The sequence below is a fragment of the Gambusia affinis genome, linkage group LG15 (genome assembly GCF_019740435.1).
Source record: "Gambusia affinis linkage group LG15, SWU_Gaff_1.0, whole genome shotgun sequence".
NCBI lineage: Eukaryota > Metazoa > Chordata > Actinopteri > Cyprinodontiformes > Poeciliidae > Gambusia > Gambusia affinis.
In genome coordinates, this window is record NC_057882.1 from 16,381,664 (window position 1) to 16,402,790 (window position 21,127).

Below are 21,127 nucleotides of genomic sequence, written 5' to 3' on the forward strand. Positions count from 1 at the left end.
AAATCAGATTCTTATTGTTCTGTTTTTGGTATAATGTTTATTAAAAAAAGCGGTTTTCAAAGTTGTGTAGCAGCAGTTATTTTTACAGCATGTCCCCTTCAGGTTTGGACATGTCTTTGATGCTTTTGTGAGCTTGCATGCTTTCTTCCCACTTCTCCCCACAAAACTTCTCCACAATGACGCTGCGCACAGTTCCTGGATCCAGACAGTGTGGAGCAACGCCTGAGGAAGTAAACAGAAACAGAAACACAGGAACTGAAAAACAACAACAAAAAACCCCCCGGCTCATGTTCAGCATATTTCAGTATCACCTGGTTTTATCAGATGAGTTTACCGTCAAGTTTAAAGGGGATTTTCAGTTCCCAATATTTACCCCCCCTATTATGATGATAAGCTTTTTGTTTTCTACATAAGACTGTGGAAGTAAACTCTGGAGGAGTAATTTGGTGTAAACACACTCTTGTTGTGAAATAAGATAAGCAGGTCATGAGAGTAATGTGACCATCTCATGTCAACACTCGAGGCTGGGGTCTTACCATATCCATCGGGATTGGATCGTGGCGTGTAGAAACTTTGAACCCCACAGGTTTTACAGAAGGTGTGTTTAGCAACATGAGTGTGGAAGGTATAGGTGGTCAGATTGTCAACTCCCTACAGAAAAGAAGACACCACAAGCATTAAGACCTTTTCTTTTTTTTAGATTTTAAATAACCATTAACGTGTTTGAAGCAAACCAGTTACCTGTAAGAGAGTGAAGCGACTCTTCGGGACGATGAAATGGTGGTTTTGTTTTTTCGTGCAAACACTACAACTGGAGAAACTGATCAATTAAGATTTATATTTTACAGTTCCTTGGACAGCAGCGTCCTAGAACTTTTCCACGCATTATCACTTTACAAATATAACCTTTAAAGTGTTTTATTGAAACTTTGTGTGACAGACCAACATAGGGTAGAACACAGTTGAGAAGGATATGTGGGTTTTCTAAACTGGTACAAATACAGACCTTCAAAATGTGACGTGCATTTCTATTTGCCTCCCCCTGCCCCTTTGCAATCATACCCTTAAAAGCATCTGAAGTAACATTTAGAAGTCATCTAATTAGTAAATTGAGTCAACCTGTGTGTCATTTAATCTCAATGTAAAGATCAAGAAATGAGATTGAGAATACATACTTGCAGTGAAATACATGAAGGTCAGGGGAACTCCAGACTTCAAATCTAACAGCTCCACAGTGGCATCCACCAGAGTGTTTCACAAGCTCCATTCTAAAAATAAGAGAAATACACAAAACCGTACATATATGAATTATCTATGTCTCTTTAGCCTCACTTTAGGTACATCAGTTAAATCAACTGCACGCCATTTCCTCCATCACTTGTGATGTGTTTGTTGCGAAACCTGCTTATCTGGACCCAACCGGAATATTCCAGTCGTCTTATGCAGGAAATCACAGCGAACCTGATCAAAGTGCAACACTGATAAGTTTCGCAATCATAATGAAGACCTTTCACCAAGATCAGATATCACAACTGCTGAACACGTTATTTTATGTGTGAACAGATCATTACAAAAGTAGCCTGCTACATTGTATATACAGTATATGGGCTAGACCTAGTTCTTCCTTATGTTTTGTTTTCCTGAAACTTGTTGAGATAGCTGATAATTGCTTCCAGGAAGGAGAAGGGCAAAGTACAGCCAACATGAACAAACACATTCCTTGGAGGTTGAACCTGCATGATGATGTGTCACAAGTTCGGTGTCATATGACATGATCCCAGATGGGTGGGCTAAGGGAATGCTGTGACCCAAATACATAACTTATACATGCTCTCAGGTTATCCAGTCTGTGGCCCAAAAATAGACACCAAGTAGGTTACAGAGCCCTATTTGAGCTTGCTGTTTTATATTATGTCAAACTAAAAATGAGTTCAGCTTATTAATTCTGTGATTTATTTTTCAAAGTGTCCATTTCCTTCTGTGACTCTACACAAGCTACAGATGAAAAAGCTTAAAATATTAACCAAATAGTCCAGTCAGTTGTGATGTGTTTGTTAAAACCTGCTTATCTGGACCCAACCGGAATATTCCAGTCGTCTTATGCAGAAATCACAGCGAACATCTATTCAAAGTGCAACACTGATAAGTTTCGCAATCATAATGAAGACCTTTCACCAAGATCAGATCACAACTGCTGAACATGTTATTTTATGTGTGAACAGATCATTACAAAAGAAGCCTGCTAGATTGTATATACAGTATATGGGCTAGACCTAGTTCTTCCTTATGTTTTGTTTTCCTGAAATTTGTTGAGATAGCTGATAATTCAAGCTAAACCGATTAAAAAACATCCTGATATAACTAGACTATATCATCATTATTGCCATAAAACGAACTGTGCATCATTAAATCCTACTATTTTCATAATTTGTTTGATTCCTGTCACAAAAATGACCTCGAAACAGAAAATAATTTTTTTTCAGCGTTAGGGTACTACCATTCACTAAGACATTTTTCAAGGTTAAATTTGAGTATAATATTTTAAAATGGCATACCTTCTCTATTACAATTGCTCCAACCAACATATTTTATATATTAATAGGAATTAGTTGGGTGATACATCTGGGATTTTGCCTGGTCATGTCCATCCGGTTATTACCGTAAATGCAGTCATTCGACTTGATAGAAAAAAAACATATGTCGTCTTTTATTTCGTCTAATCGAAAACGAGGTCGCTGAAACACTAATTTGACCGTAAAACCTTACATCTATCCAAAAAAACGTCAACAAAAGGCTGCATATAATTCTTAAAAGTATGCATAATAACTATCGAGAAATATGCTAGTCATCATGCTTTACCTACTGCAACTCAGCAACCAATCACAAGGCAAACAAACATCACTGTTATCCAATCAGAAGAGAGGAGAAAGTTCTTGTTGTCGTGGCGTTTCTGGCAGGTTCTGGAGAATGACTATTCACTACCACTAAGATATCATTCCGCAGCTGAAGAAAATTTGTTTTTCTTAAAATTTTAGCACATTTTTAAAACGTTAAATATAATTAAATGTTAGGCTTTCATAAAAAGCATCACAGTACATACTTATATTTTTATGGAAAGGGTTTATTGCAGGACTTCGAGAACTACTTTCATATGCGGACTAATATGAATCTCTGACGCGTTCAGCTCGGTATAAAAGACAGTGTCGCGCTTCAGACTGCAGCATTTCTTCAACTGGAGAAGACATCGAGAATAGACGATTACAGAAGTAATTATTACAGTTTCGAAATCTGTAAGTACATTTTAAATACAATTTCTTTAATACAATGTGTACATTGTATTAGGCTTTTACACGTGAATACAATAGTAGTAGTATTTTAATTTTTGTTGTTTGCTTTAATTCTTTTTCAAAATGTAAAATTATGTCGGTTGAGGATGTTAACGTATACCGATTTAATTTTGGCCGGAGACTCTTTGGTCTGTTTAATTAAAGTTAACCATTACTTTGTTCGCCGTTGTTTGTGAAGAGAGGTGCTTAGTGCTTGCCAGCAATGGCATTGACTCGACATTTTGGTTTCGGCCATTAGAGGGGAACTGACGAACAAAGAGTCTTGTGAGCTCAAAATGGCGATCGGGCTGTTAATGGTTGCTAAGGCGCGGTCCTATTTTTTGGAGAACATTAAAGCATACGTACATACATACACACACATAAATATATATATATATATATATATATATATATATATATATATATATATATAAAAATAAAATGTCACATTACTTTGTTCTTGTTTGTGAAGAGAGGTGCTTAGTGCTTGCCAGCAATGGCATTGACTCGACATTTTGGTTTCGGCCATTAGAGGGGAACCTACGAACAAAGAGTCTTGTGAGCTCAAAATGGCGATCGGGCTGTTAATGGTTGCTAAGGCGCGGTCCTATTTTTTTGAGAACATTAAAGCATACATACATACATACACACACACATACATATATATACATACACACACACACACATATATATATATATATATATATATATATATATATATATATATATATATATATATATAAAATGTCATATTATTTTTTTCTTTTTTATTATTGTGGACTATTCTCTCACAATTTTTGACCATTTAACTTATTTTTTCCTATTCCCATTCCCCCTTTTAATTTGTAAAGGTGGTGCAAGATGCAGATCTTTGTGAAAACCCTCACCGGCAAAACCATCACCCTGGAGGTGGAGCCCAGCGATACCATTGAGAATGTTAAGGCCAAGATCCAGGATAAGGAGGGCATCCCCCCTGACCAGCAGAGGTTGATCTTTGCCGGAAAGCAGCTTGAAGATGGCCGCACCCTGTCTGACTACAACATCCAGAAAGAATCCACACTCCACTTGGTCCTCCGCCTCAGGGGTGGTATGCAGATCTTCGTCAAGACCCTCACCGGCAAAACCATCACCCTGGAGGTGGAACCCAGTGACACCATTGAGAACGTCAAGGCCAAGATCCAGGATAAGGAGGGCATCCCCCCTGACCAGCAGAGGCTGATCTTTGCTGGCAAGCAGCTTGAAGATGGCCGCACCCTGTCCGACTACAACATCCAGAAGGAGTCCACCCTTCACCTGGTCCTCCGTCTGAGAGGTGGCATGCAGATCTTCGTCAAGACTCTCACTGGTAAAACCATCACCCTGGAGGTGGAGCCCAGCGACACCATTGAGAACGTCAAGGCCAAAATCCAAGACAAGGAGGGCATCCCCCCTGACCAGCAGAGGCTGATCTTTGCCGGCAAACAGCTGGAAGATGGCCGCACCCTGTCTGACTACAACATCCAGAAAGAGTCCACCCTCCACCTTGTCCTCCGTCTCAGAGGTGGCATGCAAATCTTCGTCAAGACCCTTACTGGCAAGACAATCACCCTCGAAGTTGAGCCCAGCGACACCATTGAGAACGTCAAGGCCAAAATCCAGGATAAGGAGGGCATCCCCCCTGACCAGCAGAGGCTGATCTTTGCCGGAAAGCAGCTGGAGGATGGCCGCACCCTGTCCGACTACAACATCCAGAAAGAATCTACCCTCCACCTTGTTCTCCGTCTCAGGGGTGGCATGCAAATCTTTGTCAAGACCCTCACCGGCAAGACCATCACCCTGGAGGTGGAACCCAGTGACACCATTGAGAATGTCAAGGCCAAGATCCAGGATAAGGAGGGCATCCCCCCTGACCAGCAGAGGCTGATCTTTGCTGGCAAGCAGCTGGAGGATGGCCGCACCCTGTCTGACTACAATATCCAGAAAGAATCCACCCTCCACCTTGTTCTCCGTCTCAGGGGTGGCATGCAGATCTTCGTCAAAACACTCACTGGCAAAACCATCACCCTGGAGGTGGAGCCCAGCGACACCATTGAGAACGTCAAGGCCAAGATCCAGGATAAGGAGGGCATCCCCCCTGACCAGCAGAGGCTGATCTTTGCTGGCAAGCAGCTGGAGGATGGCCGCACCCTGTCCGACTACAACATCCAGAAAGAATCCACCCTCCACCTTGTTCTCCGTCTGAGGGGTGGCCAGTAAATGATTCTATAAAAAGAAATGATTCCATGTTCTCTTAACTTGTTTCCCATGTCAGCATTTAATGTATGACATGTCAAATTGCAAAATGTTACAACTTAAGTGACCAAAGTATGTATTCATATCACCTAATAAAAGGTTAAACTTATCTTTCTGGTGTGGTTCATTTGTCAGAATTAAGGAAACTATTTATTCCATATAAGTATTTTTTTTACAGTTCTATAAAACAAATAGAATATCTGAATTTGCCTTTTGAAAGCGTTAAACTCTGACCATAAAATATTTAAATCAATAATGAATACAAACTACTAGGCTTTTCCTTTAGAATATTAGCAGAAGTGACTGTCAAATTGATCAAAAGACTTAAATTTGTGTGTGTGATAAACTGCACTTTGGGTGCAATTTAAAATATGTACATTTTCAATGCTGCTGGAGTTAATGTTAAAGCAACTAGCTGCCAAGAATTCAAAAATGAAATGTCAATAGACAACTCAAGCATGATCAAAATATCACAACTTTCCACATATTTTACATTTTTCACAAGTCAATTGGCCACAAGGTGAAATGATTAGCTTTTTGAAGGAAAGCTATTGCATATTGCCGAAAATTGTGATATATTTTGTCTTTTTTTTTGATAACTTGTTCAATAATCTGTGCAACATTCTAAACTGGTTAGGTATTCTCTTAGGCAGTCTAACTACTTTGGTCAGCTGCCGGCCAGGCGATCTCACTATTGCTCCTTATAGCAAAACTGAAACCTAATTGCACTTCCACATATACCGTATTAGAAATGTTGAAAGGAAATTAATCAGTCTCGTTGTAGTGGTGTGAAACGTGTTAATGTAGAATCAGCCAGAAAGTTTCAGTTATCCTATCAAAGAAATTTCAAAAATTCATTGCTACTAGGTTTCACAATTACACTAAAATCATTTCACATTTGAATATTCTAATATCATTGGTATTTCTGATTCTACATTATCTTAAAAGTACGACATGCCTTTTTAACTTATGAAATGTAATTTTTTCTACCTTTCAGTTCTCCTGAAGCGGAACATTTCATCATCCCTAACCACAGGGGCATCCAAGGTTAAATGAGGCTTTGAGCTGAATTTCTCCCATCCATAACTTTATTATATGTGTATGGCTTGCTTGATTGAATGACAGACAGAAATAGAATTTGTAATTAACAGGCTTTATATTTAACTAGTGAGCCAATAATCGTTCAAATTAAGTAGTGATTCATCAGTTAACTAATTTTTATGCATAATATCCAATATGCTCATAAAACAGTGATAGTTGGTTTTTGACAGAGCTGTCAATCTTGTTGCGAACTGGAAAATAGTTTTTAAGGTACGATACAAGTACCAGTGGGACCTGAAGCAGACAAGAGGAATAATTACTGGTTGTGATTAATTCTCATCTGACATCAAACCCAACTTAACTGTGTTTCATACTTGAAAATTTCAAATTGAGTGAAAGTTTAAAAAAAACAAAACATTGATAAAGTATTTCTCAATACTTGCCACATATGGAAGTTTTAAAATGTTCAGCATACCCAGGATTACATTCTGTCAGGGGGAAGCATACAAAGCAGAGGACTTTAAAATCTTGAACTGGTTTTTGATTATTTAAAACAGTGGGCATTATAAGAAAATTTAGATGTACAAGTAAGCTAATCTGATGACGCTGCCAGGGCCGGTCCAAGCCTTTTTGGTGCCCTAAGCAGCTTTTTCTGGGGGCCCCCCATACCAACATGTCAACGCCAGATGATTCTTAATTCCTAAGATGCTCTATGTATGTAATGTACCTGCTATCATTAGCATTATTTGTAATTAGCATATATTATACCAGTACTATTATGACTTCATTTCAACCTTACAGGAGTAACAAATAAAAAATAAAAAATATTATTTGGATTTTAAAATGGTATTTAAGTATGCCATTTATTTTTAATTATTTGAAAGCAACATCAACTGATAAACAATAAATGTAGTATTTATTTCCCAACAGTGGCAGCAGCCATCAACAGGAAGAGATTAATTATTGTTATTGTCTATAAAAACAATAAAGTAATTATTGCATTATTCAATGTTATTTTAGATATATATTTAAGTAACATGAACTGATAAACACTAAATTTAATATCTAATATTTCCCCAACAGTGACAGCAGCCATTAACAGGAAAAGGGTCATTATTATTATCAATAAAAACAGTAAAGAAATTATTGTATTATTCAATGTTATTTTAAATATATTATCACGCTAGTTTGTTGCTCTTGGGGGCCCCATGGTGGCATGGGTGCTCTAAGCAGCCATCGCTATGCCTTGGGCCGGCCCTGAAAGCTGCTGTTATTTGATTCAATATTCCTATTAGTTAATTCAAGAGTTATTATGCTACTCGTTTTTGTTTTAAATGGATCAGAACTGCATTTCATCAGGTCAAAATGCAGGATGTAGGATTAGTTCAGGATGTAATACATTCCAAATCTGAACCGGCCCAATATAGTGAGTTTTTTTGAATGGGATCCCGTTTTCTCTAAAATATTGTTAGAATCTTTTGTAAAATTAATTATAGGCGGCTATATTCGCATTCCTTCAAGAACCACCACTGGTGGAGCTTGTGTTAAAAGTTTGGCAACCACTCGTTTAGAAACTTGATTTTTATAGTCTGAAATCTTAACGTGTAACTAAATTTTTGACTGTGCTTCATTCATTTTTTAATACTGCGGTTTTGCGCACCTTTTTGAATAATATCTTTTAGGCTCAGGGATTTTAATATCATGTATAAAACTGGACTATGTAATAAAAATAATTATTTAGAAAACGGTATACAGAACAAAACAAAAACAAAACAAAAAAACCGAGGACTATTTTCGTGAGCGGATGAATATCACTTGATGGGCGCAGGGTATAAAAACGCTCGCCTCTTAGCAACAGCAGTCAGAGAGCGGAATTCGCCGTTTTTGAGCAATTTAGTGGACTAGCTGTGAAAAATTGTAAGTATGGTGGTTTGCGCTTTATGTTTTCTCTTAGTATACAGTTAACTGTTTTCTTGAATAGTTTCTATTTCGTATAGTTCGTTTAAATTACTTTTTACTCCAGTTGGCTTCATTTGTTTTTCCCTGTCAGCTGACGTCTAATAACCGGAAAACGTATGGTGGTTAGCAACCAGGAATAACAATTTCAAGCAATTTGGTTGGCAGGGTTTTCTTTTTTGTCGGTAATTTTAATAGGACTATTAAACAGAACAGCTGTTGGTCTTCAGAAACTACACGACTTTATTTCTAGCTGTGTCATCCATTCGACTGAAAGCTGGAAGGCAAACAATGGCTTTTTCCAAAATGGCGTTTATGCTTGAATCGCCGCCCTCTTACCAGTCAGTTCGCTCTGTACACTGAACCCCACAAACTGTTCGACTTTACGGTTTTTAATTGCCGTGTCTTTCATGACGAGACAAGTAATTAAATTATGACGATGGGTTAATGTAGAGTGAATATCGACGGGATGATAAAATCTACTTCCCCCACCTGAATAGTTAAAGCAAAATAAACGGGAAGTTGAAACAACACCTCGTGATCCTCACTTTCTCTTCTATTTCAGGGGCAAACATGCAGATCTTTGTCAAGACCCTCACTGGTAAAACCATCACCCTTGAGGTGGAGCCCAGTGACACCATTGAGAATGTCAAGGCCAAGATCCAGGATAAGGAGGGCATCCCCCCTGACCAGCAGAGGCTGATCTTTGCCGGAAAGCAGCTGGAAGATGGCCGCACCCTGTCTGACTACAACATCCAGAAAGAATCTACCCTCCACCTTGTTCTCCGTCTGAGGGGTGGTATGCAGATCTTCGTCAAGACCCTCACTGGCAAGACCATCACCCTGGAGGTGGAGCCCAGCGACACCATTGAGAACGTCAAGGCCAAGATCCAGGATAAGGAGGGCATCCCCCCTGACCAGCAGAGGCTGATCTTTGCCGGCAAACAGCTGGAGGATGGCCGCACCCTGTCTGACTACAACATCCAGAAGGAGTCCACCCTTCACCTGGTCCTCCGTCTCAGGGGTGGCATGCAGATCTTCGTCAAGACCCTCACCGGCAAGACCATCACCCTGGAGGTGGAGCCCAGCGACACCATTGAGAACGTCAAGGCCAAGATCCAGGATAAGGAGGGCATCCCCCCTGACCAGCAGAGGCTGATCTTTGCTGGCAAGCAGCTGGAGGATGGCCGCACCCTGTCCGACTACAATATCCAGAAGGAGTCCACCCTTCACCTTGTCCTCCGTCTGAGGGGTGGCCAGTAAATGAGTTCAATATTTTATTCACTTAACATAACAAATGCACCTAATAAAGTGAGATCACAATAAATTGATTTTGTTTGCCTTATTTCCTGTAGTTGTCTTTGAGTATTATATCAAAGTATTTAGTGAGAAAATTCCTAGAGGAAAAAAAAAAAAAATTTATATATATTCCTTTGCCCTCAGTAGTTTCCATAAATCTGAGGAGATTCATGTAGAAACCTCTAGATGGCACTGTATTGCCATTGATAACTAATGTCCCTTGGACACTAGTCAGGTTATTCTGTTCAGACTGCAATACCAGGCCTTTGGAATGAGGGACTATAAAGTCATTTGCAAACTTTTAAAATTTTCAGGGGATGACTCTTATCCAAACCAATATGTATGTCTAAAGTCTTGAATTCTAGTGCCAGTTGAGATTTATTACTGCCAGACTTAAAATAATGGATAAAGTGTGTCTAGAAGCCTTGGTCTTCAATGTGACTTTTGCTTGTCTTCCTGCTTCTGAGACAAGTCAGCCATAAGAACTGACAAAGTCATTAAATGAAAGGCCCCCAAAAATGTACCTGTCATGCCCTGATCTAAGCAGGTTATTTGACCCCAGCAAACCCCACTTTGGCCATTATCCAGAAATGACAGTGGTCAACCTTTACAGTGTACATCCTGATACATCTAGTGAAGGTGGTATTTTTATTTTATTTTTTTTAAATCTATTCCCTTGATCAATTCTGTTCTCCAGTTATAAATCTAATTGTACTAGGTCAAAAAAAGAAACTTGAATTCAATTAAGCCCTTTAAAAGACAAGCAAAATCCTTTTATACACTTTTTCATAATTCTGTAAAGGCTATATCACAAATGCTTGGCTATTCTTGCAGCTATTTGTGGCACAACACTAGAGTCAGTGTGCATTTACATATTGATATTTCACTTCCCTTTAAATTAAATATTCTCAAGAGAATTATATCTGTGTGATATTAAAACTTATTGAATGATCTGAAATGTGTTAATGTTAAAAAAAATAGATCAAATGTGTAATGGGGCAATTGTATTTCGCTGAAATTTGGAACGAAGTCCAATATTTATAACAGATTTGCCGAGTAACTTCCAAGCATAGTGGTTGGTCTTTTGAACACACTAGCCTTTTTTTTTGCTCCCAATCCAAATTAATAGAAAATAAAACAGAATACGGGCATGGAATATTTCACTCGGTAGTAAATCCACATCATATATGAATTTCTCTTTGTGAAATGAGTAACAAAAATATGGATTTTTGTCCCCAAGATATTCTATGGACGCCAGTTTCTGCCACTCTGCTAAAAAAACAAACAAACAAAGATCTCAAAATAATGAGATACTATCCTTATTCCCAAAATAATGAGATAGTACCTCATTATTTTTGCAATACTATTTCATTATAATGAGATATTTTATTTTTTAACAGAGTAACAGAAACGGGCTTCCATAACATTCTAAGCTTTTTTTTTTTTTTTTTTTTTTTTTGCTGAACTTGTAAAACTATTGCTGAATGAAAGGAATTTCTCAGGACCTCACAGTGACTTCTGGGATGCGAGCAGCAGCGTTTCTCAGCCCCTGTCTATCTATCGTATGACAAGTGACCCAGCTGCACCGTATCAGCGGGGATAGAGAGAGGCTGCGACCTGCTGCTGTCTCATTTTGGTTTCGGCGAGGCGCGACAGATGGCGGGCTGCGGGGGCTTCTTCTTCTCTCTCCTCAACTACAAGACGGAGAAATATGTCATTGCCGAAAACAGGAAAATCGGGATTTTGTTTCGGCTCTATCAGCTGGCGGTGCTCGGATACATAATCGGGTGAGGTCTGTGGCGTGGACTAAAGTCGCGGAGAGTGGATGGCAAAGTTAAAAATAGGAGAGCTTATGGGACAATTTTAAATAGCTGGTGGCTTTAAAGTTGCACATGATGATTGCTTTTTACTTTATCTGAAGCATCGCCAAGTCGGGATTGAATATTGTTTGTCAAATCTGCAACTTTTTTTCATTATAGCATAGATTTTATGCTATGATATATATAATTTATTTCTTGATATAAGATTACATTTACGATAAACTTTACTCCAAACTCGAAGATGGCAAAGCCTCTGGCTGTTGTAAACTGGTTTGCCTAATGGCATGCACGTCTCAGGTTCAGGCATTGTTTGTATCGCGGTGTAACTCCTGGGACGTTCATCTGCATAGACAAATCATTTCAAACCACCACTGCACTTAGAAAACATTGACAGCAGCCTGTTGTTCCATGCTGACGAGGACTGTATCCTGTTGAGGCTGGAGAACATTGTTCTATATTGAGGGAATTGTTCTAATGAAGGTGATGTTTCAGATGGGTGTTTGTGATGAAGAAAGGGTACCAAGAGAGGGAGGAGGCAATCCAGACTTCAGTCATCACCAAGCTTAAAGGCGTGTCTCTGACCAACACCTCAGAGACAGGACCGTACCTGTGGAGCGCAGAGGATTACGTTATACCTCCCAATGTGAGTAATTTATTGTCCATTTTTCCCATTTCAACCACAAACATCAGTGTATTTCAATGACACTTTACATTATAGACCAAATCATAAATTACAAAATCAGTGCTTTGCTCAATCATCATGTGCCAATTACTGCTGCAAGTTTGTTTTTGAGGGGTACGTCTTTACCTGTTGTGTACATCAGGTCTGACATTTTTGCTCAAGGTCAGTCAAATGAGAGGGAGAGTGTTTCTGAACATACACTTTAAACTAGAAACTTTTAAACTCTGATTTAGGTATGGACTGGGCCACTTCTGTAAACCAAGCATGGTCCAGTTTACTCCTAAAGCTACGTTCATGAAAACACTGGACATAACAAAAAGTTATGAAGGCGATTGTGTGTTTTGCTTTCTTAATGATACAGTTTGTTCTTTAAATAAAGTGTAGGGCAGGAGTGTCAAACTCAATTTTATTTTGGGCCAAATCAAAAATCTGAATGTTCTTAAAGGGTCTGTTGTGCCAGAATGTAGTGATAAAACCCATTAAATTGATAAAATATCAATGAATAGCTGTTTCAGCTTTAACTGATACTGACACCAACTAACACTGGTCTGTCAATTCAGGATTTTGTGATTGTTTGGGGTTTTTTTTGTAATCAAAATCACCAATTTTGTGGTGCTAATTTCTAAATATTTGTAAGGAAGTTTTACAATATTTGCACAAATGTATGATGATAAATGTGACTTGTTATTAATCACCCTCTCAGTTACGGACTACAACTTGACATCAAGTAAAACTGAGGCAGCAGTCACTTAAACTCGATTTTTTATTTTTTTTTGGACAATTTTGAGAAAAAATTGCAGTAAAATCAGAAAAAATGTGGGGATCTGTGTGTGAATTTTCTGTGAATTTTGCAGATTTGTGGAAAAACTGGAGGGACTTGTCGATGTCATTAGGAGTCTACAGGGCCACATAAAAAAGATATTGCGGGCCAAATTTAGAAAACAGCTGCGTTGATACCGAAATAAAATTACACAAAGGTGGACTCTATTGACTATTTAGGTGACATGTGAAGGCGATTAGTTACACTAGATTTTATGTAGGGGCATCAGAGTAAAGGGGGCTGAATAAAAATGCACCCATGCATTTTGTCACAAAATGTTGAAACCCTTGTCATTTTCCTTCTACTTTACTGTGCTGTACAAATTATTTTAGTTTTTTCATGTAATAAAATACATTGAAGTTAGTGGTTGCAACTTGAACAAATACGGTTTCAAAACTTTCCTTCTGTCTGCCAAGCTGTTAATGAGGAGTGTCTTTCTCGCCATGTGGCATTAGCCTCAATGTCTGTCTCAGCAGACTGAACAGTATTGAACAATGTAATGTGCTTAACCTTTTACTTTCTTCTTCTAAACCCAATTGAATTCTGCAGGGTGAGCAGGTGTTTTTTGTTGTAACGAATTACATAGAGACCCCGAATCAGAGGCTGGGCTTCTGTGCTGAGGTGAGTACCTATGCTGAGATTTTTTAAATTTATTTTTTAATGTAGCAATTCCATTGTGAAAACCTTTGCTGCTGCTCCTCCTGCAGAGTTTTAAGGTACCAGATGGACGATGTCAAAGCGACGACGACTGCCCTGAAGGGGAAATTGTGGCAGGTGGACATGGTAGGAGTCATTCATTGGGGGGTTTCTTGGAAACATCAGAAATACAAATCTGGGAAAAACTGCCAAAAACTTTCACTCAAATAGGAAGTAGATTTTCGAGTTAGGGCAAGCTACCTTATAAAACTGCTTGGTATTCATTAATTCATAATAATAGAAATATTGGTACTTGTATGTTGTTGGAAACCAAAAGTGAGGTGCCACACACATACAGAATGACGGATATATTGTTGTAAATTGTGCAAAAACAAAACAAAACAAAAAAACTTTCTACGCACCATAAAAATATCAAATGAGTTTTAATTGTAATTTTTTTAATTCACCATGTCACAATTTTTGATGCTTCAATAACGGAAGCATTTAGATGTAGTCCTCTTTTAGTATAAAAATTTTACCCAAACAACTACAAAAAAAGCAGAGTTTATCTAAGGTTCCAGAAAGCAAGAAGTGATAATTTAAACTAATATAATTTTTAAAATGTGTCAAGAAAAAACTCATTATTTGAAAAAAAATAATATTGATCCATTTTCTACACGAATATTTAAAAATGGTGACAAGAAACAATCATTTTATGTGAAATAGTGAATTTAATTTATAGCCTGGAGTCAGAATTTCTGTGTTCAATGTTGGAAAAATAAAATCAGTGGTTCGCTGAAGTTTTAATTTCAGCTTGGAAAGTCTGAGCTTCACAACCAGTTGAGGGTTTAGATTCAAGATGGCCGCTGTGCATATAAAACATTAGTGAATATTTCAACATTAAACTGTTTACTACTTCATCAAAGCATTGGTACACACAGTACTGCAAAATTTTGACTGGGGAGTATATTCCTTCCAAGTGTGAAATATTGCTATCAGCTTGTTTTGCTACTTCACAGAAGTTAAGAAGGTGATGTTGTCTGTTTTAGGAATAAAGACGGGCTTGTGTTTGAACAGCACAGGGACCTGTGAGATTCACGCTTGGTGTCCCATCGAATACAGCCAGAAGCCAACGTAAGAATCCTCCACCCCCTGTGTGTTGCCATCTTAACCATAACTCATAAAATTGAACTAAATATTCCTCTGATATACAGCAGGGCGATGAACAGATTTGATTGATTAACCAAAATTTCTGTTCGCAAAGATTTAATTCTTGGAAAATCTGGATTTTTTTTTTTTTTTTTTTTCCACCAATGAACTCCTTTAGAAGCACATTTTACAGATTGTATTTGATTGGACTTTGAATCCAGGTCAACTCCTGGAAGCAATGATGTAAATAAAGGCAATTAAAAAAAAATATTTTCTATCATTTGTAATTTTTCTTAATTAAAGAAGAGAGAGGGGAGAGAAAAAAAAATCATATTTAATATGAAAAATCTGAGATTCTATTTTTAAATCATATGTCCCAGTTCTAGCAGAACTGTTATTTCTAAAACGGCCTCCTTATATTGGCTCTTTTTTCCTCTTTTACTTATTTATTTATATTTTTTTAACCACAGAGAGCCATTACTGAGCGAAGCAGAAAACTTCACCCTCTACATCAAGAACTTCATCCGGTTCCCCAAGTTTGAATTCTCAAAGTAAGTACTGTAGCTATAAGTGGCCACTGACGGCTCCTGTGCCTGTGGTTTTCAAAGCATCGCAGCATAGAGTGAGATGGGGAGGCTATACATATTTCAACGGCTGCTTTAAATAGCTTTAGGGTGCCGAGTCGTCTATTTATACCGGCATGTGCATTGCTCTCAGCGAGACAGTGACAGTCATCTGAGACGTCCTTGACGGCAGCCCTTGGTTTGGACAGGTGTCAGATCAGACGAGGTTTGCCCAGAGAGCGGGACCGGTGCCGCTTGCCGTCCGCGTCCCAAAGGAGAGAGCGGACCGCTGCTGGACATGGTTCCTAATTCATCAATCAGGAGCTCCATCTGATTACACATACATCTTCCTCGTGCTGCTTCTTTAACCGTAGCACGCCGAGACATTACGGCAATAGAGGAGTAATTTGACGCCACTTGATGACTGCCACTAAAAATGTCAGGCAATACAACACCGCCGACAGTGAGACACATTCAGTTACACCGGGAATCTTGTGTGCTGCTACAGGAGCAGGCGTTCGGGTTTCAGCAGGTCTTAAATAAGAAATATTACGAGTTCTCCACTTTTCAAAAGTTTACAGTAGAAGTCAGATGGCCTTGAGATGCTTCCCCCATTCAGTAGTTCACATAAATCAGATTGCATCGCTTGTTCACTTTTTAGCGACATGCCCACACAACAAGTTTCTCTGCAGCTTTGTGAAGGAGGGAAACATTGCATCAGAAAATAAAATTGTTGAGCCTCTTAAGGGGCACTGTTATGTAAAACTGACTTTTTATGTTTTTTAGCTTTACATCATGTTATAATGTTATTCCCTGATCAAAAACATACCTGGAATGTTGCTTTGATTCCTTTATGCATGTTTGAGAAATCCTTGATTTCACCTGAGTGGCCCTAGCGCCACTTTTGAGGACGAAGCTCCTCCTCAGAGCTACTCAGAAGCTCCTTCTTCCCCCACTACTCTGTCACTCGGCTCCTTCAGACTAGCCAGCAGCAATTAGCAAGCACATGATGGAACAGCGCATCTGCTGAGCTCATTATACGAGCTATTTCTCAGTGCAGCGCTGGTAAAAATGTTGCTAAAAGGCTAATAGAGGAGCCATGTTGTGATGACTTCCTGAAGGTGGAGTTTCAGAAAGAGCTGGAGTTTTTAAAATGGAGTCCCAATTTCAAGGTGTTAAATTACAAAGTCAAATTCCTTTTAAGTCATATTTGATATATTTATAGCACTTTTATAAGAACTGAAGGTAACATAGTTACTCGATTGTGCTGTAAAATGGTACTATTTTAACACTGGTGCTTTAAATGTAAAAAGTCACTATTCATATCTGGAAGAATGGCCCATTTTTGCTTCTGTTTTCCCTTCTTAGGTCAAATGTCCTTGAAACATCTGATGAGGGCTACCTAAAGGGATGCTTCCATGACACAGAGAACCATCCCTACTGCCCCATCTTCCGCCTCAGAGATCTGGTCAGCAGAACCGGACATGACTTCCAGGAGATGGCTGTTCAGGTCGAGAGAAGCAACTGGTTTCACTTGATTTTTCTCGCGGCATTCCTAAAAATCCCCCTGGATTTTATGTAACGTTTACAATCTAAAACAACTGTTCAGTTCAACATCTCGTTAATGATGGGGTTCATGTCGAAATTTGAATGTCGGTCTCTTGTACACACTGGAGGTGATTACACTGGGTGGAAAACAAAGGATGAGGGACAATCATGAGGTTAGCATTGGTGGTGGGTTTTTTTTGTTGTTGTTTTTTTTTTACTAATTTATCTTGCTTATGGCTACAGCTAACAAATATTTTTATAATTGATTAATCTACTATATATTCTGACAGTTAATTAATCTGATAAAGAAATGAAAACATTACATTGATTTTTTTTGTGTATTTATATTACAAATACACTAAAATATGCAAATAAATAATTTTCTTATTTAAGAAAAGAACTGGATTAATATTATATTGCCTAAAATTCAATACCATAGCATTCCTTTAGTAGATTTGAAGTGGTTATAGTACTCCTAGAAAGGAACTGGATGTCATCTGTTGATGTGCAGGAATAATTATGTCTCCCTGTATTCAATAGATTAAAGAAAATGGAGGATTTTGCTAAGAGAAACTGTTGAAATTGTTTTAAATGCTTGGATAAAATGTCAAAATGCTGCATTTGTATTCACTCCTTTTACTTGGATACCCATTAATAAAACCCAGTGCAAAAAAATTTCCTTCAGAAGCCACCTGTTGAAACTCCTGTAAACTAGAAAGTACCATCTAGTTTTATCAGAACAAGAATCCAGAGAAAACCCAACTAGTTTATAAATTACGGACCACTTATTCTTAAACATGGGGAACCAATACTTTATACTTTTTTGTTTCCTTTTGCTTTTTCCTTTGTTGTTGTACTTTCTTCTAATTTGCATAAAGCACTTTGAGCTGCCTTGTTGCTGAAAATGTGCTACAAAAAAGGAAAGTACCTTATCTAATTAGCGATTGGCAGAAAAAAAAGCTTAAGTTGAATAAACCCAAATGAAGTCAAGTAACACAACTCATCAGGTGTTAACTGTGACCTTCTTGATATCACGATGGTCAAGGCCTGTCACTTTGTTTTCCATATATACTGTCTTACCTTAGGCTCACTGTGTGTGTTCGACAGGGCGGCTCCATCGGGATTCTCATCGAGTGGAACTGCGACCTGGATAAGGACTCGTCCGAGTGTAATCCACAGTACAGCTTCACCCGTTTGGACATGAACTTAAACAACTCTATTACATCAGGATACAACTTCAGGTGCGCCTCCACGATGCTTCTGCTTAACTTTCTCCTTATTTATTTATTTTTTTTAACATATTTGGTTAGCCTGAACTGTTTTCCTTTTCTCCTCCAGACATGCGAGATATTACAAAGATCAAAATGGTGAAACTTTTCGCACACTGTACAAAGTGTATGGGATTCGATTTGACATCATGATCAATGGGAAGGTAAAGCAGTAACATGAGCAACCCATAAGGAAAGTACAGCGGGTAAAAGATGTGTTGAACATGTCGGCCTTTTGCCAGTTTCGATATTCAGTGGAGCCATTAATGTAAAATTGACGCCAACATGTCGGTATTGAACATGTGAAGAAATTAATGTGCAAAAAAGGCAAAGAAACCAGCTGAAATCTGTTGCTATTTAGAGACCAAACCTGCTGCTTTGTTCAAATCTATATGAGTTAGTTTAATATGATCTAATGGAAACGAGAAAATATTTTTGGTTTTAGTGACATCGTTTTCTTCAATCAAGTTTCATATTTTGTTTCAAGAAATTCTTGTTTTAACGAGATTTCTGTCTCATTTTCATGAGTTACTTCTCCCCAAGTATTCATAACAACACTGAAAATATTTAAATGGAAAAAAAAAAAATACACCGATTTGTTCTGTACATAATTTACCTGCTCTGTGTGATTCTACAAATAAAATAAATGTATTGTTGATGTTTTGCAGGCTGGGAAATTCAACATCGTTCCTACAATAATTGCGATTGGCTCAGGTGTTGCCCTGATGGGTATCGTAAGTAATTGACCAATTAATTATTGTAAAGGAGGCAGAAAACGATGCTTCAGATTTTAGTGAAGCCTGGAGTTCTTTTGTTTCCTGCGCCAAACGTACGTCCAGTTCTGGTTTTCTTTTCTTAGGAAAGATGTGTTTAGCCTCTGACATCAAACTCTGATGTCAGCACACAATCTTTGTAAACAAACAATAATTAGTAGTGTTGGGTTTCTGACACTTTATCGCTAAATTCACGTCTGACACACGCTTTGCCTCAATGTTTCTGCTCCTCATGTATGGAACACCAACAAGGCCAAAATGGTGTGAAATTCATGTCTTCCAAAATGCATCACCATACAAGCAACTGAAAAACATGAGTAACGACGTCACCAACAAATGGCCGATTGTTTTCATCCAATCAGCATATTCCTTGGATGAAAAAGAACCAATCACAACCAACGAGTCAAAATACTCCAGGAAGTGACAGAAATTACAAATCAAAACTCTAGAATTGAAGAAAAACACAGTAGAACATAGAACACTTAAATTTTGTTGTCTAATAATATGTAGTTAAGGAGACAAATGCGGTTTGTGCATTTCAGGTAAGATTTCTACATTTCTTGAGTTACTATGATGTGATCCTGTGGCACCGTCCCAATCAACTCGCACCCTCTGCGCTTTTGAAAAGCTTGCTACACCTCCGGTGTCGAGCCATGTCTGATTTCAATTCCACTTCACAATAATGCAATACATTGTGTTGGTTTACGGGTTTAAAATCTCAAAAGTACTATGAAATCTGTGGTTATGTGACAAAGTAAAAGCGATGTGAATAGTTTTGCAGGACATGGCTTTACAATTTTTGAAAAGAAACAAGTATCCTCCTGAGGTTTTGAGAGTTCAGGTCTTATGTTTGTCTTGCAGGGCGCCTTTGTATGTGATATGATACTTCTCTACCTGATGAACACAAGCTCCTTCTACCGAGAGAGAAAATTTGAAATAATCAACTTTAAGTACGGCACAAGTTTTGTTTTTTTTTCCCCTTCTCCTCAGTGATTCTTGTCACCTTCATGCAAGCTTTTCTTTTTTCTTTTTCTTTTTACAGAAAAGAGAAAAATAAACAGAAGGACGATAAAGCAAGCAGCCGGGATAGGAGATCCAGAAAAGCCGGCGTGGATAAAGATGCAGCCAACTCTATCAGAAAACCGGAGGAAACTGAACTAACGGTGGAGACGTCTGCTCCTGAGGAGAGCCACGCGGAGAAACGGGGTCCCACCGTTCCACGCAACACGGGGCAGCGATACTCGGCCGTCCAGTCCAAACAAGGCGCGGCGCCAAAGCATCACATCAGTTTCTCTTCGCACAACTAGCATGGGGGGGCAACTGAAGACTACTGGACTGCAGACGTCTCTTTAACGCTGCGGAAGGTGGATCCCAGTGTGAGACTGACGTCTGCCGATGGCCCGGTCCCTGACTGATGATGTGTTGGAGGAGGGAAATCTCAAATGTTTTGCAGCATGCACAAGGGACCAGGCAGTCATAGGAGGAGGGTGATCGTTATGTTCAATGAGTTAAACTAAAACTTTGTCAGAGTGGAATGTTTATCAAGACTTAGGCACTGACAAGAATCGCTGAACACGCAGATGTGGGGCAGACTAGTGAGGGCCGAGGGTTTGAAAATGACTGCGTGAATGGAGATGGTACCAGAGGGCAGGAGTGGTGACATTAAAGGACCCGTTTGTAAAGTTGCATGACAAATTGCGTCACTGTTACTTCTGTATACTCCAAAGGTTTGGCAGTCGTACGATTCAAGCACCCAACCTCATATCAAACGTATATTTGTGTCAATAATGTGACTGTCGGACCTGTAAAATAATCGTCCAATTTGTAAAGTCAACACTTCCTTTGGTAGCTATTTCACAAAAACTGAATCACTTTAATTTAAATCACTGGTCTTACGAGAAGCAAATCCACTATGGGATATCGGGGCCATTTCAGATAGAAAAACTAATCTTAAACATTTTACAAAAAAAGGAAA

The 21,127-nt window shown here is 38.6% G+C and overlaps 3 protein-coding genes across 7 annotated transcripts; 2 read left to right on the forward strand and 1 right to left on the reverse strand.

Moving 5' to 3' along the window:
* Positions 1–54: 54 nt before the first annotated feature.
* On the reverse strand, positions 55–2,885 carry cenpv (centromere protein V). Of its 4 annotated transcripts, none has more exons than XM_044141364.1 (5): positions 2,864–2,885; positions 1,176–1,268; positions 742–811; positions 537–651; positions 55–222 (listed from the first exon to the last, which is right to left on the reverse strand). In XM_044141364.1, the coding sequence occupies exons 2-5, from the start codon at positions 1,265–1,267 to the stop codon at positions 83–85; spliced, it is 417 nt and encodes a 138-aa protein (XP_043997299.1). In that variant the 5' UTR covers position 1,268; positions 2,864–2,885; the 3' UTR covers positions 55–82. The 4 variants fall into 4 exon arrangements, with proteins under 4 accessions (XP_043997299.1, XP_043997297.1, XP_043997296.1 ...); XM_044141362.1 differs by having other exon boundaries at positions 2,556–2,867; XM_044141361.1 differs by lacking the exon at positions 2,864–2,885 and adding an exon at positions 2,660–2,853.
* Positions 2,886–3,150: 265 nt separating this feature from the next.
* Positions 3,151–9,925, forward strand: ubb (ubiquitin B). Of its 2 annotated transcripts, XM_044141355.1 has the most exons (3): positions 3,151–3,290; positions 4,178–5,555; positions 9,168–9,925. In XM_044141355.1, exons 2-3 carry the CDS (start codon positions 4,188–4,190, stop codon positions 9,855–9,857), a joined length of 2,058 nt encoding a protein of 685 aa, XP_043997290.1. In that variant the 5' UTR covers positions 3,151–3,290; positions 4,178–4,187; the 3' UTR covers positions 9,858–9,925. The 2 variants fall into 2 exon arrangements, with proteins under 2 accessions (XP_043997290.1, XP_043997291.1); XM_044141356.1 differs by lacking the exons at positions 3,151–3,290; positions 4,178–5,555 and adding an exon at positions 8,418–8,555 and having other exon boundaries at positions 9,160–9,925.
* Positions 9,926–11,327: 1,402 nt separating this feature from the next.
* Positions 11,328–20,838, forward strand: p2rx5 (purinergic receptor P2X, ligand-gated ion channel, 5). The gene is made up of 12 exons (XM_044141357.1): positions 11,328–11,680; positions 12,206–12,356; positions 13,765–13,836; positions 13,923–13,998; positions 14,901–14,985; positions 15,471–15,551; positions 16,932–17,073; positions 18,219–18,352; positions 18,450–18,543; positions 19,048–19,113; positions 20,014–20,102; positions 20,195–20,838. Exons 1-12 carry the CDS (start codon positions 11,550–11,552, stop codon positions 20,457–20,459), a joined length of 1,386 nt encoding a protein of 461 aa, XP_043997292.1. The 5' UTR covers positions 11,328–11,549; the 3' UTR covers positions 20,460–20,838.
* Positions 20,839–21,127: the final 289 nt, after the last annotated feature.

What these genes read in the sequence shown, in the direction of transcription:
- p2rx5 (XM_044141357.1), top strand. Translation starts at nt 11,550, where the DNA reads ATGGCGGGCTGCGGGGGCTTCTTCTTCTCTCTCCTCAACTACAAGACG. An exon ending in GTGCTCGGATACATAATCGG is followed by an intron (nt 11,681 to 12,205) that starts GTGAGGTCTGTG and finishes GTGATGTTTCAG; the next exon opens with ATGGGTGTTTGTGATGAAGA. An exon ending in GGCTGGGCTTCTGTGCTGAG is followed by an intron (nt 13,837 to 13,922) that starts GTGAGTACCTAT and finishes CTCCTCCTGCAG; the next exon opens with AGTTTTAAGGTACCAGATGG.
- ubb (XM_044141355.1), top strand. Translation starts at nt 4,188, where the DNA reads ATGCAGATCTTTGTGAAAACCCTCACCGGCAAAACCATCACCCTGGAG. An exon ending in TTCTCCGTCTGAGGGGTGGC is followed by an intron (nt 5,556 to 9,167) that starts CAGTAAATGATT and finishes TCAGGGGCAAAC; the next exon opens with ATGCAGATCTTTGTCAAGAC.
- cenpv (XM_044141364.1), bottom strand. Translation starts at nt 1,267, where the DNA reads ATGGAGCTTGTGAAACACTCTGGTGGATGCCACTGTGGAGCTGTTAGA. An exon ending in CTTCATGTATTTCACTGCAA is followed by an intron (nt 812 to 1,175) that starts GTATGTATTCTC and finishes CAGTTTCTCCAG; the next exon opens with TTGTAGTGTTTGCACGAAAA. An exon ending in ATCCAATCCCGATGGATATG is followed by an intron (nt 223 to 536) that starts GTAAGACCCCAG and finishes TTACTTCCTCAG; the next exon opens with GCGTTGCTCCACACTGTCTG.